This window comes from Anolis carolinensis, chromosome 2 (assembly GCF_035594765.1).
Source record: "Anolis carolinensis isolate JA03-04 chromosome 2, rAnoCar3.1.pri, whole genome shotgun sequence".
Lineage (NCBI taxonomy): Eukaryota > Metazoa > Chordata > Lepidosauria > Squamata > Dactyloidae > Anolis > Anolis carolinensis.
In genome coordinates this window covers 10,028,710-10,053,085 of record NC_085842.1, presented here as the reverse complement: position 1 = coordinate 10,053,085, position 24,376 = coordinate 10,028,710, and the positions used below count along the sequence as shown (strand labels likewise).

Here is a 24,376-nt window from a genome sequence, read left to right as displayed (position 1 = left end):
ATATTATGCCTAAAGTTCAGAGATATGGACTCCTGAATAGGACATTTCCTCTTCCCAGTCTCTGTATTGCTGTAGCCTTATTTTCTCTTTACCAACCCCTCTTTTTACAGCACAATCCTCCCTTTCCTTACATTTAAAGGTATGTAGCTTGAAATATAATTTCTCCAATTTATTTCTTCTTCTTGTTAATCCTGCGTATTTTCCTTTCAGACGTAAGGTAAACGGCAATGTTTTCTTCATAAGGTTCGTTTAGAGGTTACCTGCGAGATGAATAAGAGGAAAATCTTATTAGGAGCAGAGTACAGAAAGATCTCATTGAACATGAAGAACAATAGCCTAGTGCTGTAGCAATCACAGGGGAAGAGGGGAGAAAGACTGGCCCAACTGGTAAGAGCCCGTTGCCTCCTGAGAAGCACTTTAACACTTGCCCAACAAAGAACAATCCCTGCAAAGGGGATAGCGGCCTAAGATCCTGTGTCTAATCCAACCTTGGTAAAGGAAGGCCTCTAATAATATGGTCAACACGGAAAGGGGCTAACGATGCAAAGCATTTCCTACCTAGATCCCGCTTCTTCACATCTCCACTCAAAATCTGAGTGGCCATCTGTATGGACAGACTATCCCAAGTGATCAGTCTTGGGAGAAAAATACTTCATTTTCTTGTGTAGATTTCTCCCAACTCGGGAAAAAGATATTTCCCTGATCCTCTCTTTCCCTGCAGCGTGATCCCTGCCCCACGTTTCTAAAGCAAGGCGCCTGGAGACACTGAGAGCACATTAGGCCACAAAGTTCCTTGACATACTGCATTCTTACAAAACCTATACCACAAAGGTATGTAACTTCAGCCAGAGCCAAGGCACTCAGCCTAGCAGCAGTACATGAGAGAAGGCGGTATAGAGGAGACAGATGGATAGACCCCCAGGGTGAGTGGGAATCCTGCTGCCCTCCAGATCCTTCTGCACTCCAACAGCACCCTTGGGTGGGAGACATCATGATTCCTGCCCAGTTCTGCTCAGTTCAGTCCATTTTAGAAAGGACATTGGCAAACTGCAGCGGATTCATAGAAAGGCAACAAGGACAGGAAGACATTACATTGTAAATGAAGGAAAAATAAAGGCAAAAGTTTGCTTTTGCACAGGAGACAATGTTGTGGCTCGAACTAAAATTATGTGCTAAAGATGATGCTTCTGACCGTCATCTGGGTAGTACCAGGTATAGCTTGTGCCACCAGATGACTGCAACTAGGCCGACCACCTGCTCCCTCGATCCGTGTCCCTCCTGGCTAGTAAAATCTTGCCTGGAGGGATTACGTGAACCTCTGTTGAATATAATAAATAGCTCCCTTGAGCAAGGAGTTTTTCCAGAGGGTTTAAAAGAGGCGATGGTCTCTCCGCTGCTGAAGAAACCAGACTTGGATCGTTCGGTTCCCCCCAGCTACCGCCCAGTCTCGAATCTTCCGTTTCTGGGCAAGGTGGTTGAGAGGGCAGCAGCGGAACAGTTGCAGCAGTTCCTCAATGACACAGCCGGACTTGATCGCTTCCAGTCCGGCTTCCGTAGGGGGCACGGGACGGAGACTGTGCTAGTTGCCATCACAGATCAGCTTCGCTGCCAAAGGGATCAAGGCGGATCAGCGCTGCTCGTGTTATTGGATCTCACAGCAGCATTTGATACGGTCAATCACAATCTATTGACCCACCGCCTAGCCATGATGGGGGTTAGGGGGATACCCCTTAAATGGGTGTCCTCCTTCCTCCAGAATCAGGGACAGCGGGTGGTGAGGGGAGGGATGGTTTCCGCGTGGTCTCCACTAACTTGTGGGGTCCCACAGGGAGCTATTCTCTCTCCTCTATTATTTAACATCTATTTGCGACCGCTTGCCCGACTGCTGCGGAGCTTTGGGCTTGAGTGCCACCAGTACGCTGATGACACACAGCTCATTCTGAGGATGGAGGGCCGGTCGGACTCCGTACCCGATAGTTTCCATCAGTGCCCTGAGGCCGTTACTGGATGGTTGCGTGCCAGCAGGTTGAGGGTGAATCCAGCGAAGACAGAGATCCTTTGGCTGGGCCGTCCGGGTGGGGGGGAGATGCAGCTGCCTACCCTGGATGGCGAGACACTGCGTCCGTCATCTTCTGTAAAAAGTCTTGGTGTCTTATTGGACCCTCTGCTCACAATGGAGGCCCAGGTCTCTGCTGTGAGCAGATCTGCGTTTTTCCATCTACGTCAGGCTAGGCGACTGGCTCCCTACCTTTCTAGGAACGACCTGGCTACGGTGATCCAGGCGACGGTCACCTTGAGGCTCGGCTACTGTAACGCCCTCTACATTGGCCTTCCTCTGTCAGTGATCCGGAAACTGAAGCTGGTGCAAAATGCGGCAGCTCGTCTTCTCACCGGGGTGCCGGCGAGGTGGCGTATCACCCCAATTCTACAACAGCTGCACTGGCTACCGATTGAGTACCGGACTACTTTCAAGATACTGGTACTAATCTTTAAGGCCTTACATGGTTTGGGGCCGGCGTACCTGAGGGCCCGCTTATCCCCCTACCAACCCCAGAGATTACTTCGGTCCAAAGACCAAAATTTGCTTGAAGTCCCTAACATACGGACTTATCATTTGTCTTCTACTAGGCAGAGAGCCTTCTCGATTGTAGCCTTGCTCTTCCGACAAGCATTCAATGGGTGAAAAACTCGGGGCTATGTCTGTTTTTATTGTTGTTTTTATTGTTGTTATTGTTAATTTAAAGCTAAGTGTATTGTTTTAATCTATTTCTGTAAACCGCTCCGAGCCAAACTGGGAGTAGCGGTATACAAGTCTAATAAAATAAATAAATAAATAAATAAAATGGTCCCCAATTAACCAGAGAATTTGTTGATCACATTCACAAGGACTGCCAAAGGGGTTCCTAAGACCATCAGAAATATGTGTTTCTGATGGTCTTTGACAACACCTCTGACATCCCCCTCGTGACCTACCCAGGGGTCCCGACCCCCTGGTTGAGAAACATTGATTTACACTGTTACTCTATTGCATATGAAATCTGTTATAATATAAATAATAATAATAAACTTTATTTTTATATCCCGCCCCATCTCCCCAAAGGGACCCGGGGTGGCTTACAACAGGGACAAGCCCGAAACCAACAACACAAGACATTTGACCAAAAACATTCCAGACTCACAAAATAAATAATAAATACATTAAAATCCAAGCAGATAAAATCAGAGTAATTAAAAGCAAACCAGTGGGGACAGGTTTCATAAAGTGCTGTTTAATGGAAATAAGTAACAGCAATAAAGTGCCATATGCTTTTAAAACATAAAGAAGTATTCTGATGACAGCTCTATTGGGCCTATTTATTCAAATGCGCTCTGGAACATCCATGTTTTTAATTCCCGGCGGAAAATGGGCAGGGAAGGAGCTAACCTGATCTCCTTAGGGAGAGAGTTCCAGAGCCGGGGGGCCACTGCCGAGAAGGCCCTCTCCCTCCCTCGTCCCCACCAGCCGCATTTGAGACAAAGGCGGGAGCGAGAGGAATTGAAAACATGGTTGTTCCAGAGCGCATTTGAATGAATAGGCCCAATAGAGCCAATAGAAAAAGGAAGGAAGGAAGGGAGGGAGGAAGGAAGGAAGGGAGGGAGGAAGAGAGGGAGGGAGGGAGGAAGGGAGGGAGGGAGGGAGGAAGGAAGGGAGGGAAGAAGGAAGGAAGGGAGGGAGGGAGGAAGGGAGGGAGGGAGGGAGGGAGGGAGGAAGGAAGGGAGGGAGGAAGGGAGGGAGGAAGGGAGGGAGGGAGGGAGGGAGGGAGGGAGGCCTGAGGGCAGAGGCCCCCCATCCCTCCCCCCACTCACCTCCTCTCTCTCTCTCTCTCTCTCTCTCTCTCCCCCCCCCCCCCCGAAAGGCCTCCTTCCTTCTTTCCTTCCTTCCTTCTGACAGGAAAGAGCGCCGCCCGGCCCCTCCCCCCCCAGTGTTCCCGCCTCTCGCTGCACTTCCGCCCTCAAGAAACATGTCGGCCGCGGGCAGGAGACCCACAGAGGGGCGGGGCCCGAGACGGAGAGGCAGGCGGACAGACACGCCCCTTCTTTCCTTTCCTCCCAACGCCCAATGAGAATCCGCCTTCCTCTCAGAGCGGCGTCATCTCGGTGCAGAGTCCCACTCACCCCCTCCTCTCTCTCTCTCTCTCTCTCCGAAAGGCCTCCTTCCTTCTTTCCTTCCCTCGAAGGCGCTGGTAGGAAAGAGCGCCGCCCGGCCCCGCCCACCCCGAGTCTCCCCGCCTCTCGCAGGACTTCCGCCCTCAAGAAACATGGCGGCCGCGGGCAGGATTCCCACAGAGGGGCGGGGCCCGAGAGAAGCGGAGAGACAGAAGCGGACAGACACGCCCCTTCTTTCCTTCCTCTCAACGCCCAGCGTCCGCCAATGAGAATCCGCCTTCCTCTCTGGCGTCATCGGTCTCCTGGCAGGAACGCCCCCGCCCCGCCCCCCGCTCCGCCCTTCTGCCGTTAACGGTCACTAAGGGATCGGCCAATCGGAATCGGCCTCGTCTCTCCGCGTCACCCGTCTCCAGGGAGACTCGCCGGCGCCTTCCCGCCTCTGGGTCGGACTCTCCTGGCCCGCTCCTCATTGCAGGCAGGCTGCTGAAGCGGAGAAGGGGGGGCCAGGCCAAGGAGCGGGAGGCACCTCTGCGTGGACGGGTCATGTCGGGGAAGCAGCCTCCTCTCTCCGCCTCCGCTCGGTGAGGTTTCCCCGCTTCATAATGTGTCGCTTGGGAACCTGAAGTGTAGGTCTGACGGGACTGGCAGTTTCCTCTTCCCTCATTATGACTGCCATATACAGTAGAGTCTCACTTATCCAACACTCGCTTATCCAATCACAGTCTGGCTTCAGGCCTGGAGACGGCTCTGGTCGCCTTGGTGGGTGACCTCCGCAGGGAGCTGGACAGGGGAGTGTGACCCTGCTGGTTCTCTTGGACATCTCAGCGGCTTTCGAGACCATCGACCATGGTCTCCTTCTGGGACGTCTCTCCGGGATGGGCCTTGGGGGTTCCGCTCTGCAGTGGCTTCAGTCCTTCCTGGAGGGCCGTTCCCAGATGGTGAAGCTGGGGGACACCTGCTCGGACCCCTGGCCTTTGACCTGTGGGGTCCCGCAAGGTTCCATTCTGTCCCCCATGCTTTTTAACATCTACATGAAACCGCTGGGAGAGGTCATCCGGAGTATTGGAGTCTGGTGCCATCTCTACGCGGATGACACTCAACTCTACTACTCCTTTCCACCAAACTCCAAGGAAGCCCCTCGGATATTGGATCAGTGCCTGGCCGCTGTGTTGGCCTGGATGAGGGTGAACAAACTGAGACTTAATCCCGACAAGACAGAGGTCCTCCAGGTCAGTTGTAAGTCTGATCGGGGTATTGGGTGGCAACCTGTGCTGGACGGGGTCGCACTCCCCCTGAAGGCGCAGGTCCATTGCAGCTTGGGGGTCCTCCTGGATTCGGGGCTGACGCTTGAGGCCCAGGTGTCGGCCGTGGCCGGGAGGGCCTTTGCACAACTAAAACTTGTGCGCCAGCTGCGACCGTACCTCGAGAAGTCTGATCTGACTTTCAGTAGGCAGTGAGTTCCATAGTCGGGGGGCCACAGCAGAAAAGGCCCTCTCCCTTGTACTCACAAGGCGGGCCTGGGATATAGACAGTGGTGATAAAAGGGCCTCCCCGGATGATCGTAAAGATCGGGCAGGTTTATGGAGGGAGATACGGTCACGGAGGTAGGTGGGTCCCAAACCGTTTAGGGCTTTATAGATGATGGTCTGCACCTTGAATTGGGACCGGAAGATGAACGGCAGCCAGTGGAGCTCCTTAAACAAGGGAGTGGATCTCTCCCTGTAACTTGCCCCCGTTATTAATCTGGCACCCGAGCGTTGGACCAGTTGTAATTTCCGGGCCGTCTTCAAGGGAAGCCCCACGTAGAGCGCATTACAGTAGTCCAGTCTAGAGGTAACTAAGGCATGCACCACCGTGGTCAAGTCAGACTTCACGAGGTATGGTCGCAGTTGGCGCACAAGTTTGAGTTGTGCAAAGGCCCTCCCGGCCACCGCCGACACCTGAGCCTCAAGCGTCAACACTGAGTCCAGGAGGACCCCCAAACTGCGGACCTGTGATTTCAGGGGGAGTGCAACCCGGTCCAGCACAGGCTGCCACCCAATACCCCGATCAGACGAGCGACTGACCAGGAGGGCCTCTGTCTTGTCAGGATTGATCCTCAGCTTGTTCCTCCTCATCCAGTCTGCCACAGCGGCCAGGCACTGGTTCAGCATCCGAGGTTCAGCATTTAAGGCCTTGAGAGGGGTATATATTTTAAACTTGTGTCCTTTGTATGATGTTTTATGGACTTTAATATGTATTTTATAGAAAGGCAATTTTAATGTAGATCTTTTATAGTTAGTTTTATATATATATATCTTTGTTGAATTTTGACAATGTTTGTGTTTTTAAAATTGTGTTGTAACCTCCCTCAAATTGCAAGGAGAGGCAAGTAAGAAATAAAATTATTATTATTATTGTTATTGTTATATGTACGCATTGAGTTGCTAGAGGTGTAACTTCAGATTGATTTGTAGTTTTCTTTCTTGCAATAGGACTGAATACTGGCAGGGTTTGGGGCGATTGACTTTGCAATATGGGAGTCGTGGTTCATGCCCATCCAGAGAGCACCAAACCCACCCGACTACAGTTCTCGACCAAACATGGCCCACAAACCCAACATGGCCGACTGAATACTGGCAGGGTTTGGGGTGACTGCCATTTGCATATGGGAGTTGTAGTTCACCCTTAGCCAGAGAGCCTTGAACCCAGTCGACAAATAACCCAGCCAACAAATGCTTTTTTCAACTCACCTGGGCACCACTAGGTTTACACAAATTACAATTTTGGTATTTAAAAACAATATTTTATACAAATAATAATTTTGGTACATTTTTTTTTAAAAGGACTATTTAACAAATATAAAGGGAACAAGGACACACACCTTGCACAATAAGAACAAAACTAACTGACATCAAATGCTAATTTACAAAACTCACTCACTATATGATTTGTATCTCTATTTACTCTTATTTCCTTTCAATGCGGTTCTATACTTCATCAATGTAGTTAATATGTCCATCTCAACGGATTCATGAATCTTCATCAGTCGTTGTAGTCATTTTTTGTCTTCCATTCTCTGCAGTTGGGGAGGGATACTGTGTGTCCTAATGGACCCTTTGCCAAAGGTGGGGATTGAACAGTCTCATATCCAGAAAGGGTTTCACTCTACACAGGGATAAGTACACACAAAGCAAGGCTGATGGTCTCATGTTCCAGGGCTCTCTCGGTATAAAGTCTGAGGTTTATTAAACAAACACAAGACAAGCCAAGACCATATTATTTTATAGGAAAACTAAAGTCTTCAGTCCAGCTAAAACAGTGGTTCCCAACCTGGGGTCCATGGACCACCAGTGGTCCGCAAGAACTAAAATAGGGTTCACAGCCTCACAGTTACTACACCATTACAATGAGAGTGACTGGTCTCGCGAAACCCTCTTATAGTCCTGAGGATTATTAAATATGGTTTTCTGTGGGCGAGCAGATGACGACTAACTGGATGGCATATCAGGAATGAGAGCTGACGTGGTCTATCCAATGCAATTTTCTGAATCATCACTCCAAATAACCAAACCAAATCTAAAGTTGACCAAAAACTGATTTATAACCCTTCTGGTACTAATTTTGGAGAGTGGTCCCTTGTCAAATGATCCCTAGTTTAAAAAAAGGTTGGGAGCCACTGAGCTAAAATAATTGGAGCAACACAGTTGAAGGAACAATGAATACAAGTGCAGGTCAAGAGTCCAATTATTGCGGACAAGTTGAGTACTGCAGATACAGGTCAGGAGTGAAAATTAACAAGAACCAAGGTCACAGTCCCAACAGTCACATGCCAGGAGTTCATTCAGCTGAGTTGATAAAACAACAACCAAGAAATCAAGAGTACAAACCGAATTTAGAGTCCCAAAGTCAAGCCAGAAAGTCAGGGATACAAACAAAGTCCAAGTCCATATACGAAACCTAGACGTCAGTCCAGAATTTAGAGTCAATGATTCAGGATACAACAAAGTCCAGAAAAGGGTTAAAAGTACAGGGCTAGCACCCAAAATTTCAACCAAGGGACTCAGGACAGATCACAGTACATACAGTACACATGCATGGGAAACAATTGATGCCATTGAATGCAGAAGAGCCAAGAAATAAGGCAGGAGTATGAAGATACGACGTTATCTGCAACCAAAGAGCTATTCTTTTTCAGAACCCTTTAATCCAGAGATCTCTGCTGCTGCTCATTTCAGCAAACCTTCACACATCATCCTAGAAGCCTGCGATGGGTCTCTTTGCGGAGGAGGTTAGGTGAACCCCTTCCAAGCTTGCTGCCATTCTGAGTGACACCTGCTCCCAGTAGCCGTCAACCAAGGCCACACAAACTCCGATTCATGGTGGAGAGAGAGCAAGGTGCTGGCCTTCCTCTTTGCTTCCAATGTGTTTTTATAGATTCGGAAACTCAAAGGCCCGTCTCCTCTAGAGGTACATGAGTTCTGTGATGTCTACTGTATGCTGAACTTTTTCTAAAGCTCTGTTCCTATTCCGTGCATTAAGGTGACTTCTCCTCTGTGTGGGTCCTTTGATGGGAACATAGACTGCCACTCTGACTGAGGCTTTCTCCACATTCTATGCATTTATATGGCTTCTCCCCTGTGTGGGTCTTTTGATGGGAACGTAGACTGCCACTCTGACTGAAGCTTTCTCCACATTTCATGCATTTATGTGGCTTCTCCCGTGTGGGTCCTTTGATGAGAACGTAGATGTCCACTCTGACTGAAGCTCTTTCCACATTCTATGCATTTATGTGGCTTCTCACCTGTGTGGGTCCTTTGATGAGAACGTAGATGTCCACTCTGACTGAAGCTCTTTCCACATTCTATGCATTTATGTGGCTTCTCCCGTGTGGGTCCTTTGATGGGAACGTAGATGTCCACTCTGACTGAAACTCTTTCCACATTCTATGCATTTATATGGCTTCTCACCTGTGTGGGTCCTTTGATGGTAACGTAGACTGTCACTCCGACTGAAGCTTTCTCCACATTCTATGCATTTATAGGGTTTCTCCCCTGTGTGGGTCCTTTGATGGGAACGTAGCTTGTCACTCTGACTGAAGCTCTTTCCACATTCTATGCATTTATATGGCTTCTCCCCTGTGTGGGTCCTTTGATGGGAACGTAGACTGTCACTCTGACTGAAGCTTTCTCCACATTTCATGCATTTATGTGGCTTCTCCCGTGTGGGTCCTTTGATGAGAACGTAGATGTCCACTCTGACTGAAGCTCTTTCCACATTCTATGCATTTATGTGGCTTCTCCCCTGTGTGGGTCCTTTGATGGTAACGTAGATGTCCACTCTGACTGAAACTCTTTCCACATTCTATGCATTTATATGGCTTCTCCCCTGTGTGGGTCCTTTGATGGGAACGTAGATTGCCACTGTGACTGAAGCTCTTTCCGCATTCTACGCATTTATGTGGCTTCTCCCCTGTGTGCTTCCTTTGATGGGAACGTAGACTGTCACTCTGACTGAAGCTCTTTCCACATTCTATGCATTTATATGGCTTCTCCCTTGTGTGGGTCCTTTGATGGGAACGTAGACTGTCACTCCGACTGAAGCTTTCTCCACATTCTATGCATTTATAGGGTTTCTCCCCTGTGTGGGTCCTTTGATGGGAACGTAGCTTGTCACTCTGACTGAAGCTCTTTCCACATTCTATGCATTTATATGGCTTCTCCCCTGTGTGGGTCCTTTGATGGGAACGTAGACTGCCACTGTGACTGAAGTTTTCTCCACATTCCATGCATTTATAGGGCTTCTCCCCTTTGTGCTTCCTTTGATGGGAACGTAGACTGCCACTGTGACTGAAGTTTTCTCCACATTCCATGCATTTATAGGGCTTCTCCCCTGTGTGCTTCCTTTGATGGGAACGTAGACTGCCACTGTGACTGAAGTTTTCTCCACATTCCATGCATTTATAGGGCTTCTCCCCTGTGTGCTTCCTTTGATGGGAACGTAGACTGCCACTTTGACTGAAGCTTTCTCCACATTCTATGCATTTATAGGGCTTCTCCCCTGTGTGCTTCCTTTGATGGGAACGTAGACTGCCACTGTGACTGAAGTTTTCTCCACATTCCATGCATTTAGAGGGCTTCTCCCCTGTGTGGGTCCTTTGATGGGAACGTAGACTGCCACTGTGACTGAAGTTTTCTCCACATTCCATGCATTTAGAGGGCTTCTCCCCTGTGTGGGTCCTTTGATGGGAACGTAGACTGCCACTTTGACTGAAGCTTTCTCCACATTCTATGCATTTATAGGGCTTCTCCCCTGTGTGCTTCCTTTGATGGGAACGTAGACTGCCACTGTGACTGAAGTTTTCTCCACATTCCATGCATTTAGAGGGCTTCTCCCCTGTGTGGGTCCTTTGATGGGAACGTAGACTGCCACTGTGACTGAAGTTTTCTCCACATTCCATGCATTTATATGGCTTCTCCCCTGTGTGGGTCCTTTGATGGGAACGTAGACTGTCACTCCGACTGAAGCTTTCTCCACATTCTATGCATTTATAGGGTTTCTCCCCTGTGTGGGTCCTTTGATGGGAACGTAATTTGTCACTCCGACTGAAGCTCTTTCCACATTCCACACATTCATATGGCTTCTCCCCTGTGTGGGTCCGTTCATGTACAGTAAGAGAATTTTTCCAATCAAATTGTTTCCCACATTCCAGACACTGATGTAACTTCTCCCCTGTGTGTGATCTAGGATAGGGAGGTAGAGGACTTGCCATTCTTTTATATTTATAATTCAAATATTATGCCAGGGGTTCACAGATATAACCTCCTGAGCAGCACAGTCTTTGTATTGCTGTAGCCTTCTGCTCGCTTTCCCAAGCCTCTCTTTTTTCAGCACAATCTTATTTCCTCCTCTTAACTGCATAGGTTTGTAGCTTGAAATATATTTTTACTACTTATTTTTTCTTGTTGTCATTGCTGTGTATTTTGAAGTCCCTTTAGACTTAGAGCACTCCTTGGGCAAAGCTCTCACAACATATTCTTTGCAGAGCTTTTTCAGAAGTTACCTGCAGACAAATGAGGGGAAAATCTCTTCAGGAGTTGAACAGAGAAAGATCTCATGGAACATGAAAAACAAGTCTCGTGCTGTAACAAACCCAGGGGAAGAGGGTGAGCCCATTGCCTGGTGAGAAATGCTTTAACACTTGCCTAACAACAAACTATCCCTCCTCAGGTCCAAAGGGGACGGTGCCCAAAGATACTCTCCACAAAATAAAATCCAACCCTACCGATTAAAATCCAACAATGCAGCAAAGCTGAAGGCATAACAGGCTGTGAACTGTGAACCTTTATTTTTGGCGTCTTTCGCTGAATTAAATTATTCTCAATGTCTTGTAGAGATATGTGGTCAGCCTTATATAAATTAATGTAATAATGTTTTAAAGCCTGTTGAATATTGATATCATCTATTAATATTTTATCCTCATGTTGTATCTTAACAGTAAGTCCCCTTCAGGGTAGAGAAAGGCGGGGTAGAAATGTCATAAATAAATAAATACATAAATAAAGAATTGACAATTACATTTTTGGGCTTTCTTTCCTCAACGTATATGCTAACTATTTCCTTGGTTTGTTAGCTGGTTCAAAATATTTTTTTTTGCATTCTTTATTTTAGTTTCCAATTCATTAACTAGTAACACAATAATTGCTTTTGTAGGAGTTTTATCTGAGTTAGAATGTTTGAATTCAAAGGATTTTTCTTTAACTCCTCTTCTTTTTTTAATATCATCTGAAATTATCTGAAAATATTTCTGTCTATTCTTTCTCATTTCAGTGTTGCATTTTATAAAGTATCCTCTAATATAAGCTGTACTGGCATCCCATACTGTTTGAATATCTGTAACTTGATTTAAATTAAGTTCCAAATATTCTTTCAGTTTTTCTTTCAAATTCTCAATTACGTCCTCCTTTTGCAGTAGTGATTCATTCAGCTGCCATCTAAGTGTTTTTAATAATAATAATAATAACTTTATTTTTATACCCCGCCCCATCTCCCCGAAGGGACTCGGGGCGGCTTACATGGGGCCTTGCCCGATAAAACAATCAAATATCAAAACACAGCAATAAAACAGTTATCCAATAAAAACATCAATTACAGTAAAAACAATCGTTAAATCAACATAAAACATACAATATTAACACTGGAGACTAATTCATAGAACCCAGGCAAAGTGCAACATGTGCCGAAATGGGCCGAAATGGGGAAGGGCCATTTTTTACTTTCTTTTTAATTACTAGAGTCACTGGATTATGATCTGAGATAGTTTTGGGTAGGAGTTCTGTCTTTTGAACAGGTTTTGAGTTTGGCAGATATCCATATCTTTTCCATTCTAGAGAAAGTATTTTGTCTTTCTGAAAATTGTGTACTGTATATACTCGAGTAAAAGCCGAGGCACCTAATTTAACACAAAAAACTGGGAAAAACTATTGACTTAAGTATAAGACGGGGTGGGAAATGCAGCAGGTACTGGTACATTTCAAAATAAAAATAGATAGCAATAAAATTAGATTAATGGAGGCATCAGAAGGTTAAATGTTTTTGAATATTTACATACAACTGCAATTTAAGACTTTCCAACTGTGATTAAATTATTATTCTAAGCTTCTTCAATGTAAATGTGCTTATATATTCTTCCAATAATCACCATAGTTTATTTTAACTATACATTTTGGGGGAAATGCAGTGTGTATACGAATAAAGAAAAGTGGGAAAGACGAGTGCCGAGGAGAGGAAGGCGTGCGCTGCACGGGAAAGGAGGAGAGGCTTATACTTGCGTATATACAGTATATTCTTTGCATCCCCCTCCCCGAGAGTTTGTCTTTCTTTGGTGAAATCACTCCATTCCAATCTCCCAAAAGGCACCCGTTTTCATAATGGAGGTCTGTTGGAAACTAGGCACGTGGGGTTTATATATCTGTGTTGTTCCGTCCCCCAGGACGATGGTTTGCCTTACTTATTGGTCGTTTGTTTGTTTTCCCTCCTTTGCATTTTGTTTCAGCCTCTGGCTGCAAAAGCCCAGGAAAGGTGGCTTGAAGTCTGCAAGAGCTGGCTGCAGTTTTCTTTGCAATGATTGGTCAAAGAGTACAACATCTTAGGACCGCCCTTTTTACCAGGGTCTAGTCTCCATTTTAGAGTTTCATTCTGGCTATAGTCTTCCAACGTGCTGGAGCTGTGCAAGGCTAACTGGGACAAATCATCCTCAAAACCAGGCCAATCTAAGCCTATCCAAATTAGATAAGTATTGAATTATACTGATCTGGAATAGGAAATCTAGTTAGAGGAGCAGGGTTATTCCATCGCTTCTAGAACTAATCTTTGCTGTAAAGATAGGGAAGGAAAGAGTTTCTCCTTCTAACATAGACAGCGTGATTAGGGTATAGTGGTTTTATAATCACCTTTGCCTTCTGGAACCAGGGATAATTCTGCAACTAAAACCTATGGAAATTTGTTTCATTTTCTGCAACTTTAAGATCTGTGCCAGGTTTACAACCTTATATGAATAAACATCCTTTTTTGAAGTTCTCCAGACTCAGTCGTTCAATATTTTAGGACAGCTTATAGGGATTTGCAGTTCGCCCGGATAAAGGACGGCACGTTTCAGCTTTATAGTTTTTTTTTTTTTTTATTGTCTGGCGGACGGCACAGTTTTGAGGACGATCAGCGGTTTTCCGCTTGAGCTAGCCTGCACGGCCATAGAGACTTTGATTTTGTTGGTCTGTTGCAGTGAAGCTTGCTGCCATTCCTTCAGCCTCTGCAGTATCCTGCTCTTCAGCTGCGGCTGTTTCTGCAATTGCACGGCTGTGCAAAACCCAGCAATCTACCCCGAGCTCCTTCGGTGGCAGGTATCGAGCCGCGGAGCTCCAGCAGCAGTCTTTGGGCTCACACAGAGGTGGTGAGTCCAGAAGCACCAGGCCGGGACCCAGATAAGCCTGGCAACTCCAAAAGAAAGTTCTGGCTGAGTCTTCACAGTGGCTAGGATCTCGGCCGGGACAGTCGCCCGGCGGTGGTGACCTGCCTCATGGTCCGGCGGTGGTGACCTGCCTCATCATCCTGCGGTGGTGACCTGCCTCATTGACCTGCGGCGGTGACCTGTCTCATCATCCTGCGGTGGTGACCTGCCTCATTGACCTGCGGTGGTGACCTGTCTCATCGTCCTGCGGTGGTGACCTCCCTTCACAGCGGGGAGGAGGCGTCTCTTCTCTCCTCCTTTCCAAAGCCAGCCTCGGTGCTCCTTCGGCGGCAGGCCTCGAGCCGCGGAGCACAAGGTGCTTGAAAATTTGGCGAAGTCGCCATTTTGGCAGTTTACGTCACTCGGGCAAGGGAGGTATCAAGTGGCAAGTTGCTGTCAGTTGGCATTTTGCAGCTTGCCTACCAAAGTTTGGCGCCAAAGGTCACAATCTTTGTAAAGTATAGTTACTTAGTGATATATATTGCTATGGTTAAGTGCTGTGAATTGTATTATATATTGAATTTGCTTTTATTGTAAATTTACTTGCAGGTATATTGCATTTGCCTTTGTTGTAAATTTACTTGCTATTAAGAATACATAATGTCTATGCAATTTCAAGATGATGCAGATGGTATACCTCCTTCTGAGGCTGAAAGTAGGAATGAAAGGCCCCAAAGGATAAAGCACCCTTCAGCCAAGATGCTAGCCCATCTAATAGATGAAAAGGAGCTCCTCCATGTGAGGTTAGGTTCGGCATGGGAGCGAATTGTAACATTAATGGACAGAATTGAGAGCTTGGGTATTACAAGGGTGCCATCCATATTACAGACAGACCTTGAAGAGACCTTCGGTATTTGGAGGGGTTTGGTGTCTAAGATAGTCCAGGTCCTCGAGCGCATTAACGCCAAGGATTCAGAGTTAGAAATAGTGAGTGTCTTAGCTGACACTAATGAGAAAGAAAATAAGGTGAGGGCAATTCTAGATGCCTTGGAATTTAGTTCTCCATCTGTTAATCTAAGGTCTGAGCCAAAAGGAAATCAGTCTTCCTTATGCAGCCATGAGACCAATCTTTTAAAATCACCTGCTGTGGCACTTAGTCTTAAGTCCAACCGCTCTAGCCAGGTATCTAAGCTAAGGGAGTGTGCATCATCTAAACATAGCCACTCTAGCAAGTCTTCTGCTGCTGGGAGTGCCATCTCTTCCCTAGCTGCCTTGCACATTAAGGAGGCTGCACGTCTAGAGCTAAAGAGCAAGGTAGCGGGGGCGGAGGCTGATGCTAAGGCAGCTGATCTCACCCTTCCCTTTAAAGAAGAAGAGCAACGACTGCAAATAGAACAGGCCCGTAGACAAAGCGAAATGCAAATAGAACAGGCCCGTAGACAAAGCGAAATGCAAATGGAACAGGCCCAAAGGCAAGGTGAAATAGAAATGCTTAGAATAAGGATGGATGCTACTGCCAAAAAGGTAAGGGCTGAGACTTTGGCCAAGGCCCTAATTGAGCCACTCACAGAAGAAAATGTAAGTCAGTTGCCGAAGCAGGACCCTTCTTCCAAGGTGCTTGTGCATCTTAATAGCTTAAACAGCCAGTTTTCGGATGAGGAACAGGAAGACTTCTCTCCTTACCCAGAGCAGGGCCCCAAAGTCACTTTTGAGTTTCCTGCAGAGCAGAGCGTCATAGCGGGGAGCTCACCCTTGCCCGAGCTACCTGTGCCTCCTGCTAAATCCCTAGGTCAGTCAATCAGGGCCTCAAGGCCAAGTGCTAGTTGGCCCTTACAGACAGCTGCACAGGGAGCCACCGATTCGTCAGTGGTCGATGTCATCCCTCCAAGAGGCCAAAGGTTGACGCAAGGTGCACGGTGGGAGTCCACTCCACAACAGCAAACTCCTCAATTGTTCCCTTCGACGCCAGAGTCCCAGCTTGTCTCCATCATCAGAAGCCCCAGAAGAGATCTTAAGGACAAGGGTGTCGAAAAGTTTTCGGACAAGCCTGAGGAATTTCTTCTCTGGAAGGCCACCTTCCAGAGAGCAATCAGAGACTTAAAGTTATTGCCTGAGGAAGAACTGACTCTTCTGGCTGCATGGTTGGGCCCAGCCTCATCCTCACAAGTTAAGAAGATCTACGCAGCCCACGTAGCCGATCCCGACAAAGCCCTGGAAAAGGCCTGGGCCAGGTTGCAGCAGAGGTATGGGGCCAGCACAGAGATTGAAGCATCTCTTATGGACAAGCTCCAAAGGTTCCCAGCTTTGAAACTCAAAGACTTCAAACTCTTGTGGGACCTCAGCGATCTCCTTACGGAATTAGAGTCGGCCAAGGAGAATCCAGAACTGCCCGGTTTGAAGTGCCTCGATCAGCACCTGTCCCAGAGGCAGATCTTGACCAAGCTGCCCTTCACTTTGCAAGAACGCTGTGGACAGGAGGTCTTCAACTACAAGGAGGCCCACTCCCAGGCATACCCTCCATTTTCTCATTTGGTCCAGTTCATCACCAGGGCGGCCAGAGAAAGGAATGATCCGCAGACGGGCCTCCCCACCTTATACCAAGGGACCCAGCCAGAGAAGGCACCTAAAGTGGAGAAAAAACCATCCAGAGAGGCCAAAAGACCGGTTAGTGTTAAGGCTGTTGAAACTCAGCACAGGGCCAACGAATCCAAGTCAGAGGTGAAGGAGGTGCTCTGCCCCATTCACCAAAAGCCTCACAGTTTGGCCAACTGCCGGGAATTTGGCAAGAAGCCTTATAAAGAAAGACAACAGATTGTACAGAAGCTGGGCATATGTTTTAGGTGCTGTGGAGCAACTCCTCACTTTGCATCCAACTGCAAAGAGGACGTCAAATGCGCAAGGTGTAACAGCCTTAAGCATTGCACCGCGATGCACAACTCTGACGCTGTCTCCCGCGCCAAAGGGGACACGTCTTCCAAAGAAGGGTCATCTACTGAAGCCACCAACATGCAGACCGCGTCACGGATGCAGGAGGATGCTCCATCGGTCGCCTGTACTGAACTATGCTCTGACGTGCACCAGTTCAGAGTCTGCCATCCCATCTGCCTAGCAGATGTATATCCAGCCAGAAGACCTTGGCTTAAAAAGAGACTTTACGTGGCTTTGGATTCACAAAGCGATGCCTCCCTGGCGACTCCAGAGTTTTTCCAACTGTTTGACATAAAAACCCAGACGGTCGACTACACCATGTCCACCTGTGTAGGGAAGAAGAAGTTGCAGGGTCGCATAGCATCCGGCTTTGTTGTCTCCTCTTGTGACCAGAAGAGACTGTTCGAGTTACCAGACCTCATTGAGTGTTCCTCTATTCCCCGGAACAAAAGGCAGATTGTCACCAGAGAAGTCGTGGAAGCCCATCCTCACTTGCGAAAGCTGAAGAACGCCTTACCTGCTTTCCGTCCAGATGTGGACATTGCCCTTCTGCTTGGTGCGGACTGTCCGAACTTGTTCTATGTGAACGACCAAGTTAAGGGACCTCCAGGGGCGCCCATTGCTCAGCTGCTACCACTAGGCTGGACAGTTACAGGCCCAGTGTGCATAAATAGGATGCACCCTCCATCGTCGGTGGGCACTCGTCAAGCGCACGTGCTTCAAGGCAGTCGCCCCACACTAATGCATAGCTGTTTGAGTCATATCTCGGTCTATTGTCAGGGGATAACACCAGAGTATTCTTCCATCTTTGAAGTCTCCGAAAGGGATGAAACTACAGCGCTTTCCAAAGATGAACAGAGGTTTTTAGAGATCATGAACTCTCAAGTTTCCCGGAGTCCCGAGGGAAATTGGATAGCCCCTCTGCCTTTTAAAGCAGAAAAACCCACTTTGCCAAACAACAGGCATGTGGCAGAAAATAGACTCTGGTCACTGAAGAAGAAGATGCAGAAAGACCCCAAGGTGTATGTGGCTAATAGAATCAACAACATTCTATCCAGTTCTACGCCTAGCCAGTGGCACCACGTCGCCACCAGCAACAACCCAGCTGACATCGCTTCCAGAGGAGCTTCAACTCAACGAGTGTTAAGTTCAAGTTGGCTGACAGGCCCCAGATGCTTGACCGAAGTCAATTTTCCATCAGCCTTTTCTCCCACCGATAATACAGAATTGCCCGAGTCCGTTCCAGAGGTGAAAGTTTGCAAGATGACCACAGAAATCAAGATGGGCCAAAGATCTTGCCTGGAACCACACCGTTTTGAATGTTTTTCGGAGTGGCACAGTCTTCTTAGAGCAGTTGCTAGGCTTATACATCGTTTAGCTTGCAAAGATAGTGAGCCTTTACAGGTCCAGGATATGATAAAGGCTAAGAGCGTCATATTCAAGTCAGTACAGAGATCTGCTTTCAAGCAGGAAATAGCTAGGCTAGAGCAAGGGCTCAACATCCCTAATCAAAGTCTTCTAAATGAGTTAAACCCATTTCTAGACAAGGAGGGTATTTTGAGAGTTGGAGGAAGGTTAGCCAAAGCTAAACTCAAGGCGTGCATAAAAAACCCCATCATCATACCCCCTAATAGTCACACTGCATTGCTGCTCGTTCGGCATCACCATGAAAGGATCCATCATCAGGGTAGAACTCTAACTGAGGCAGCCCTTAGAAATGAAGGTCTGTGGGTAGTTAATGCCAAAAGGTTGGTCAACAGTTGTATTTTCAAATGTGTTAAATGCAGGCACCTTAGGCGAAACTGTCAAAGTCAGTTGATGGCAGAACTACCTCAGGATAGGACTTTGACAGACCCACCCTTTTCCCATGTGGGAATCGATGTGTTTGGTCCTTGGGAGGTTGTCACTAGGAAAACCAGGGGTGGTGTTGTAAATAACAAGAGGTGGGCAGTTTTGTTTACTTGTTTAGTAATACGAGCTGTCCATATAGAAGTCATAGAAGGGATGGACACTTCATCATTTTTAAACGCATTAAAAAGGTTCATAGCCCTCAGAGGGCCAATTAAGTCAATTCGGTCGGACTGTGGCACCAATTTTGTAGGTGCGACCAAAGAACTCAATTGTGTGTCTAGGTTTGGGAGAGACCCAAAGGTTCAGAACTTTACGAATACTGAACAAATTATGTGGACTTTCAATGTTCCTCACGCCTCCCACATGGGTGGTGTTTGGGAGAGGATGATTGGTATTAGTCGCAAAATCCTTAATGCCATGCTTTTGAGTCATAGGTCATTGACGCATGATGTTTTGGTGACACTTATGGCGGAAGTTACCGCAATCATCAACAACCGGCCGCTGGTTCCCCTTACCAGTGACCCTGAGAACTTACAACCACTGACTCCTGCACTTATTTTGACACAAAAGGTGCCAGGATGGAAGGACATCATGTTGCCAGTTCCGGACGGAACTCACCGTGCCCTGTGGAAACAGGTGCAGTCCTTGGCCAACCACTTTTGGAAAAGGTGGAAAGCTGAGTACTTAAGCCAGCTTCAAGCTAGAAGAATCTGGCAAAGCCCACAGGACAACATTGAGGTTAACAACGTTGTGTTGTTAAAGGACAAAGACTTGCCCCGCCATGCATGGCCCATGGGCATTGTATTAAAGACCTTTCCTTGCCCGGATGGTAAGGTCAGGAAAGTTCAATTAAAGACTTGCAACAGAGACAAAGTGTCCATTTTGGACAGACCAATTAGTGACCTCGTGTTGCTTATTGGAGATGTTTAAAGTTCTAGTGTTTGTATTGTCATATGTGCAAAGGTGTTTGTATGTTTTTGAGTGGTAAATTCCCACATCCTGGGAATTTAAGCGGGGAGTGTTCCGTCCCCCAGGACGATGGTTTGCCTTACTTATTGGTCGTTTGTTTGTTTTCCCTCCTTTGCATTTTGTTTCAGCCTCTGGCTGCAAAAGCCCAGGAAAGGTGGCTTGAAGTCTGCAAGAGCTGGCTGCAGTTTTCTTTGCAATGATTGGTCAAAGAGTACAACATCTTAGGACCGCCCTTTTTACCAGGGTCTAGTCTCCATTTTAGAGTTTCATTCTGGCTATAGTCTTCCAACGTGCTGGAGCTGTGCAAGGCTAACTGGGACAAATCATCCTCAAAACCAGGCCAATCTAAGCCTATCCAAATTAGATAAGTATTGAATTATACTGATCTGGAATAGGAAATCTAGTTAGAGGAGCAGGGTTATTCCATCGCTTCTAGAACTAATCTTTGCTGTAAAGATAGGGAAGGAAAGAGTTTCTCCTTCTAACATAGACAGCGTGATTAGGGTATAGTGGTTTTATAATCACCTTTGCCTTCTGGAACCAGGGATAATTCTGCAACTAAAACCTATGGAAATTTGTTTCATTTTCTGCAACTTTAAGATCTGTGCCAGGTTTACAACCTTGTATGAATAAACATCCTTTTTTGAAGTTCTCCAGACTCAGTCGTTCAATATTTTAGGACAGCTTATAGGGATTTGCAGTTCGCCCGGATAAAGGACGGCACGTTTCAGCTTTATAGTTTTTTTTTTTTTATTGTCTGGCGGACGGCACAGTGTAATGACAAGGGTGGGAGAAAGAACTCTTGTCTGCCCGAGGCAAGTGTGAATGTTGCAGCTGGCCACCTTGATTGACACTGAATTTCATTTTTAAAGCCTGCCTGCTTTCTGCCTGGGGGAATCCTTTGTTGGGAGGTGTTAGCTGACCCATTGTTTCATGCCTGCAATTCTCATTTTTTGAGTGTTGATTTTTATTTACTGATTTTAGAGTCTTTTTTGATACTGGTAGCCAGATTGTGTTCAATTTCATGGTTTTCTCCTTTCTGTTGAAATTGTCCACATGCTTGTGGATTTCAATGGCTTTTCTGTGTAGTCTGACATGGTAGTTGTCAGAGTAATCCAACATTTCTGTGTTCTCAAATAATATACTATGTTGGTTCATCAAGTGCTCGGCTTCCCCTTGGCAACATCTTTGTAGATGGCTGATTCTCCCACACCAGAAGAGACTCGGGCTCTCATCTGGCTCGTCATACCTCATAGAGCTTGTTGAGTTTAGGATCGCAGTGCTCGAACCGGTTTGTAAACGGAGATGCAGACTATTTGCAGAATCGCGTCCCTGTTTACAAACCGGCTCGAGCACTGCAATCTGCGGAGGAGGCCCTGCTCTCGGTCCCACCCCCATCTCAAGCACGGCTGGTGGGAACGAGAAAGGGGGCCTTCTCCGTGCTCCTCCCCTCCTCTGGAAATCCCTCCCAAAAGAACGAAAAACTGCCCCCTCCCTCCTTGCCTTCAAACTAAAAACACATCTATGCACTCTGGCCTACTGAGAGGAGGAAGACTAATACGACTCGATATGTATCATTGTCTAGATATATTAAATCCTGTCTAGATACTGGAATTGATCTCAATTGGACACCATCTGACCATTTAATAAGGTCTGAGCTGTTTGAAGTGTTTATTCTGTGTACATTTACACTATGTGACTATGTTTGCTAGGCTTGTCAAGTTTTATTTTTGAGGAGAGTCCTCCAAGTTCTGTCAGTCATCCAGATTTGACTGCAGGCATGTTTCAAAATCCAAAAAGATGTCCCATTGGTGAGGAAGAGGAGGGGGAAAGGCTTCCTTTATGCTGCTCTGGAGACTAAGGGACAACGGAGCCAGGAGGTCAAATGGCAAGAAAAGGGATTCCTCCCAAACACGAGGAAGGACTTCCTGAGGGCAAGAAGAAGAGCTGTTCAGCAGGGGAACTCTCTGCCTCAGAGTCTGGTGGGAGCTCCTTCTTTGGAGGATTTAGTCAGGATTTAGTCAGAGGCTGGATGGAGATCTGTCGGGAGGATTTGGATTGTGTTTCCCTGCCTGGCAGAAGGTGGTGGGGCTGGGTGGCCCTTGGGGTCTCTCCCAACCCTCTGGCTTCGGGGATTCCTCGTGTCTCAGTCCTAGGCCAAGGCTGCCGCCTCCCCCTCCTCCGCCTCCTCCTCAAGGACTTGGGAGATATTTGTCTTGGGATAGAACTCCCAGGTTCCTCCAACCCTCATGCCAGGAGGGTTTCTGGGCGTTGTAGTCCAAGAGAGCCATTCCCTTTGGGGAGAGAGGGAGGGTTAGAAATAAAGTTATTACTATTACTATTATTATCATTATTCCCTCCACTCTCTTGAGCAGGGATTCCCAAACTCTATTCCTCTGGGATTTCTTGGACTTTAGCACCCAGAAGCCTCAGCTGCCTTGGCCCAAGATCAGGGATTCTGGGACATGGAGTCCCCGGAAGTGGAAGGCCAGGGCTTGGGAAGGGAGGCTCCTGAGAAGGGACCAGGCTTCCATGGCTGAACTGCTCTTGCCATCCAGAAATGCTTCCCAATGTTTAGTTGGAAGCTTCTTTCCCACAATGTGAATCAACTGCTTTCCATTTTAGTCTCCAGAGTAGCAGGAAAAACTTGCCCTTTTCTCCTCAGTGGGACATCCTTCCCCATATTGGCTCTCCTGTCCCCTCGGCCTTTCTTTCCCTCTCAGCTAAAGATACCCAAACTACTCCCACGTCCGCCTCACCTTTTGGCACCTGCTGTTCCTTCTCCACTTCGGCCTGGAGCTTCTTCTGCACGGCCTCCGCCAATCCCTCCCTGCAGACGCCCTTCTTTCCGCAGGACGGCCCTCTCTGCCGAGGGAAGGGTCCGGGTTATGGGTCTCTTGCCATTTCAAAAAAGGACAAAGCCGTCAAAAAGGGCAAAGCAGCAACAACAGCAGTTCAGCAGATCAGGAGCTCCATAATAATAATAATAATAATAATAATAATAATAATAATAATAATAAACAGATGAAACAATAGATCACACCCTCAGCTGCTGCAGAAAGATTGCACAGACAGACTACAAGCAGAGGCAGAACACCGTTGCTCAGATGATTAATTGGAACTTGTGCCACAAATACCGTCTGCCTGCAACAAAGAACTGGTGGAATCACAAGCCCGAAAACGTTACAGAGAATGAACATGTCAAGCTACTCTGGGACTTCCGAATTCAGACAGACAGGGTTTTGGAGCACAAGACCCCTGACCTCACGATCGTGTTAAAAAAAAGTATGGACTGTCAATGTTGTCATCCCAGGTGACAGCAGGATTGAGGAGAAACAACTAGAAAAGCTGACATGATATGAGGATTTAAAGATCGAATTACAAGGACTCTGGCACAAGCCAGTCAAGGTGGTCCCAGTGGGTGCAGTGGCTAAAAACCTTGGCCTGCACTTAAACACAATCGGCGCTGACAAAATTACCCTCTGCCAGCTGCAGAAGGCCACCTTATTGGGAGAGGCACGCATTACTCGCCGATACATCACACAGTCCTAGACATTGGGGAAGTGTCCGAGGTGTGATCCAAGACAGCCAGCAGAGTGTCTGCTGTGGACTCATCTTGTTATGTTTCAAATAATAATAATAACAACAACAACTTTATTTTTGTATCCCGCGCCATCTCTGCGAGGGAACTTGGGGTGGTTTCTATGGGGACCAATCCCAACAATATACAATCAAATGCATTCCAATCCCAAGGAATTAATACATCAGTGCCTCTAAAACACAACATCCCAAAAGCGTAGCCCATGAGATGGGATCAGCCAAACAGTCTGGACCTGAACCATCCAGGGCTTGAAAGGCCATCACCAGCCCTTTGACTTGTGCCCAGTGACAGGCTGTCAGTCAGTGGAGGGGGGGGGGGGGTGTCAGCAACCTGGCTGCCCCGTTTTGGAAGGCGCATGCGCAGAGGGCCTGGAGGGCCGAGCAGGCCGCAGCCTCCCCGGGACAGACAGACAGGCCAAGGCCGGACGGGGAAGGGAGGCCCGTCAGCAGGGACCCCGAACCCTCACCCAGCTGCCCCTGACCTGCTCCTCTCTCTCTCTCTCTCTCTCCCGAAAGGCCTCCTCCTCCTCCTCCTCCTCCTCCTCCTCCTCCTCCTCCTCCTCCTCCCTCTTCCTCGAAGGGCGCTCACAGGAAAGGGTGGAAGGCGGGGCTTCGCCTGAGGGAACTAGGCGCTTCTCCCCCCCCCCCCCGGTCCGCCAATGGGAACCCGCCTTCCTCTCGCGCGTCATCGGTCTCCGGGCAGGAACGCCCCCTCCCCTCCCCTCGCCCTTGGGCCGTGAAGGGTCCTTCCAGAAATGGGCCAATGGGGATCGGCCTGGTCTCTCCGCGTCACCAGTCTCCGGGCAGCCTCGCCCTGGCCTTCCCGCCCGCGGGTCATGTGACGGGGTGAGTGACCGTTGGGAAGGCCGAGGCCTGAGCCGGGAGCGAGGGGGGAGGGGCGGGGAGGGGCGGGGCCTGCCTTCTTCCTTCCTTCCTTCCTTCCTTCCTTCTCTCCGA

General features: G+C 47.8%; 2 protein-coding genes across 3 annotated transcripts in view; one reads left to right on the top strand and one right to left on the bottom strand.

Annotated features, from left to right (window-relative positions):
• LOC134296973 (zinc finger protein 493-like) overlaps nt 1-24,376 on the top strand; it is a 47,749-nt gene that overhangs the window by 10,876 nt on the left and 12,497 nt on the right. The gene's annotated exons all lie outside the window — the stretch shown is intronic.
• Nucleotides 139-24,123, bottom strand: LOC134296923 (zinc finger protein 709-like). Of its 2 annotated transcripts, XM_062973090.1 has the most exons (3): nt 23,902-24,123; nt 22,579-22,715; nt 139-260 (listed from the first exon to the last, which is right to left on the bottom strand). In XM_062973090.1, the coding sequence occupies exons 1-3, from the start codon at nt 24,106-24,108 to the stop codon at nt 257-259; spliced, it is 348 nt and encodes a 115-aa protein (XP_062829160.1). In that variant the 5' UTR covers nt 24,109-24,123; the 3' UTR covers nt 139-256. The 2 variants fall into 2 exon arrangements, with proteins under 2 accessions (XP_062829160.1, XP_062829159.1); XM_062973089.1 differs by lacking the exons at nt 139-260; nt 23,902-24,123 and adding an exon at nt 9,184-11,188 and having other exon boundaries at nt 22,579-22,663.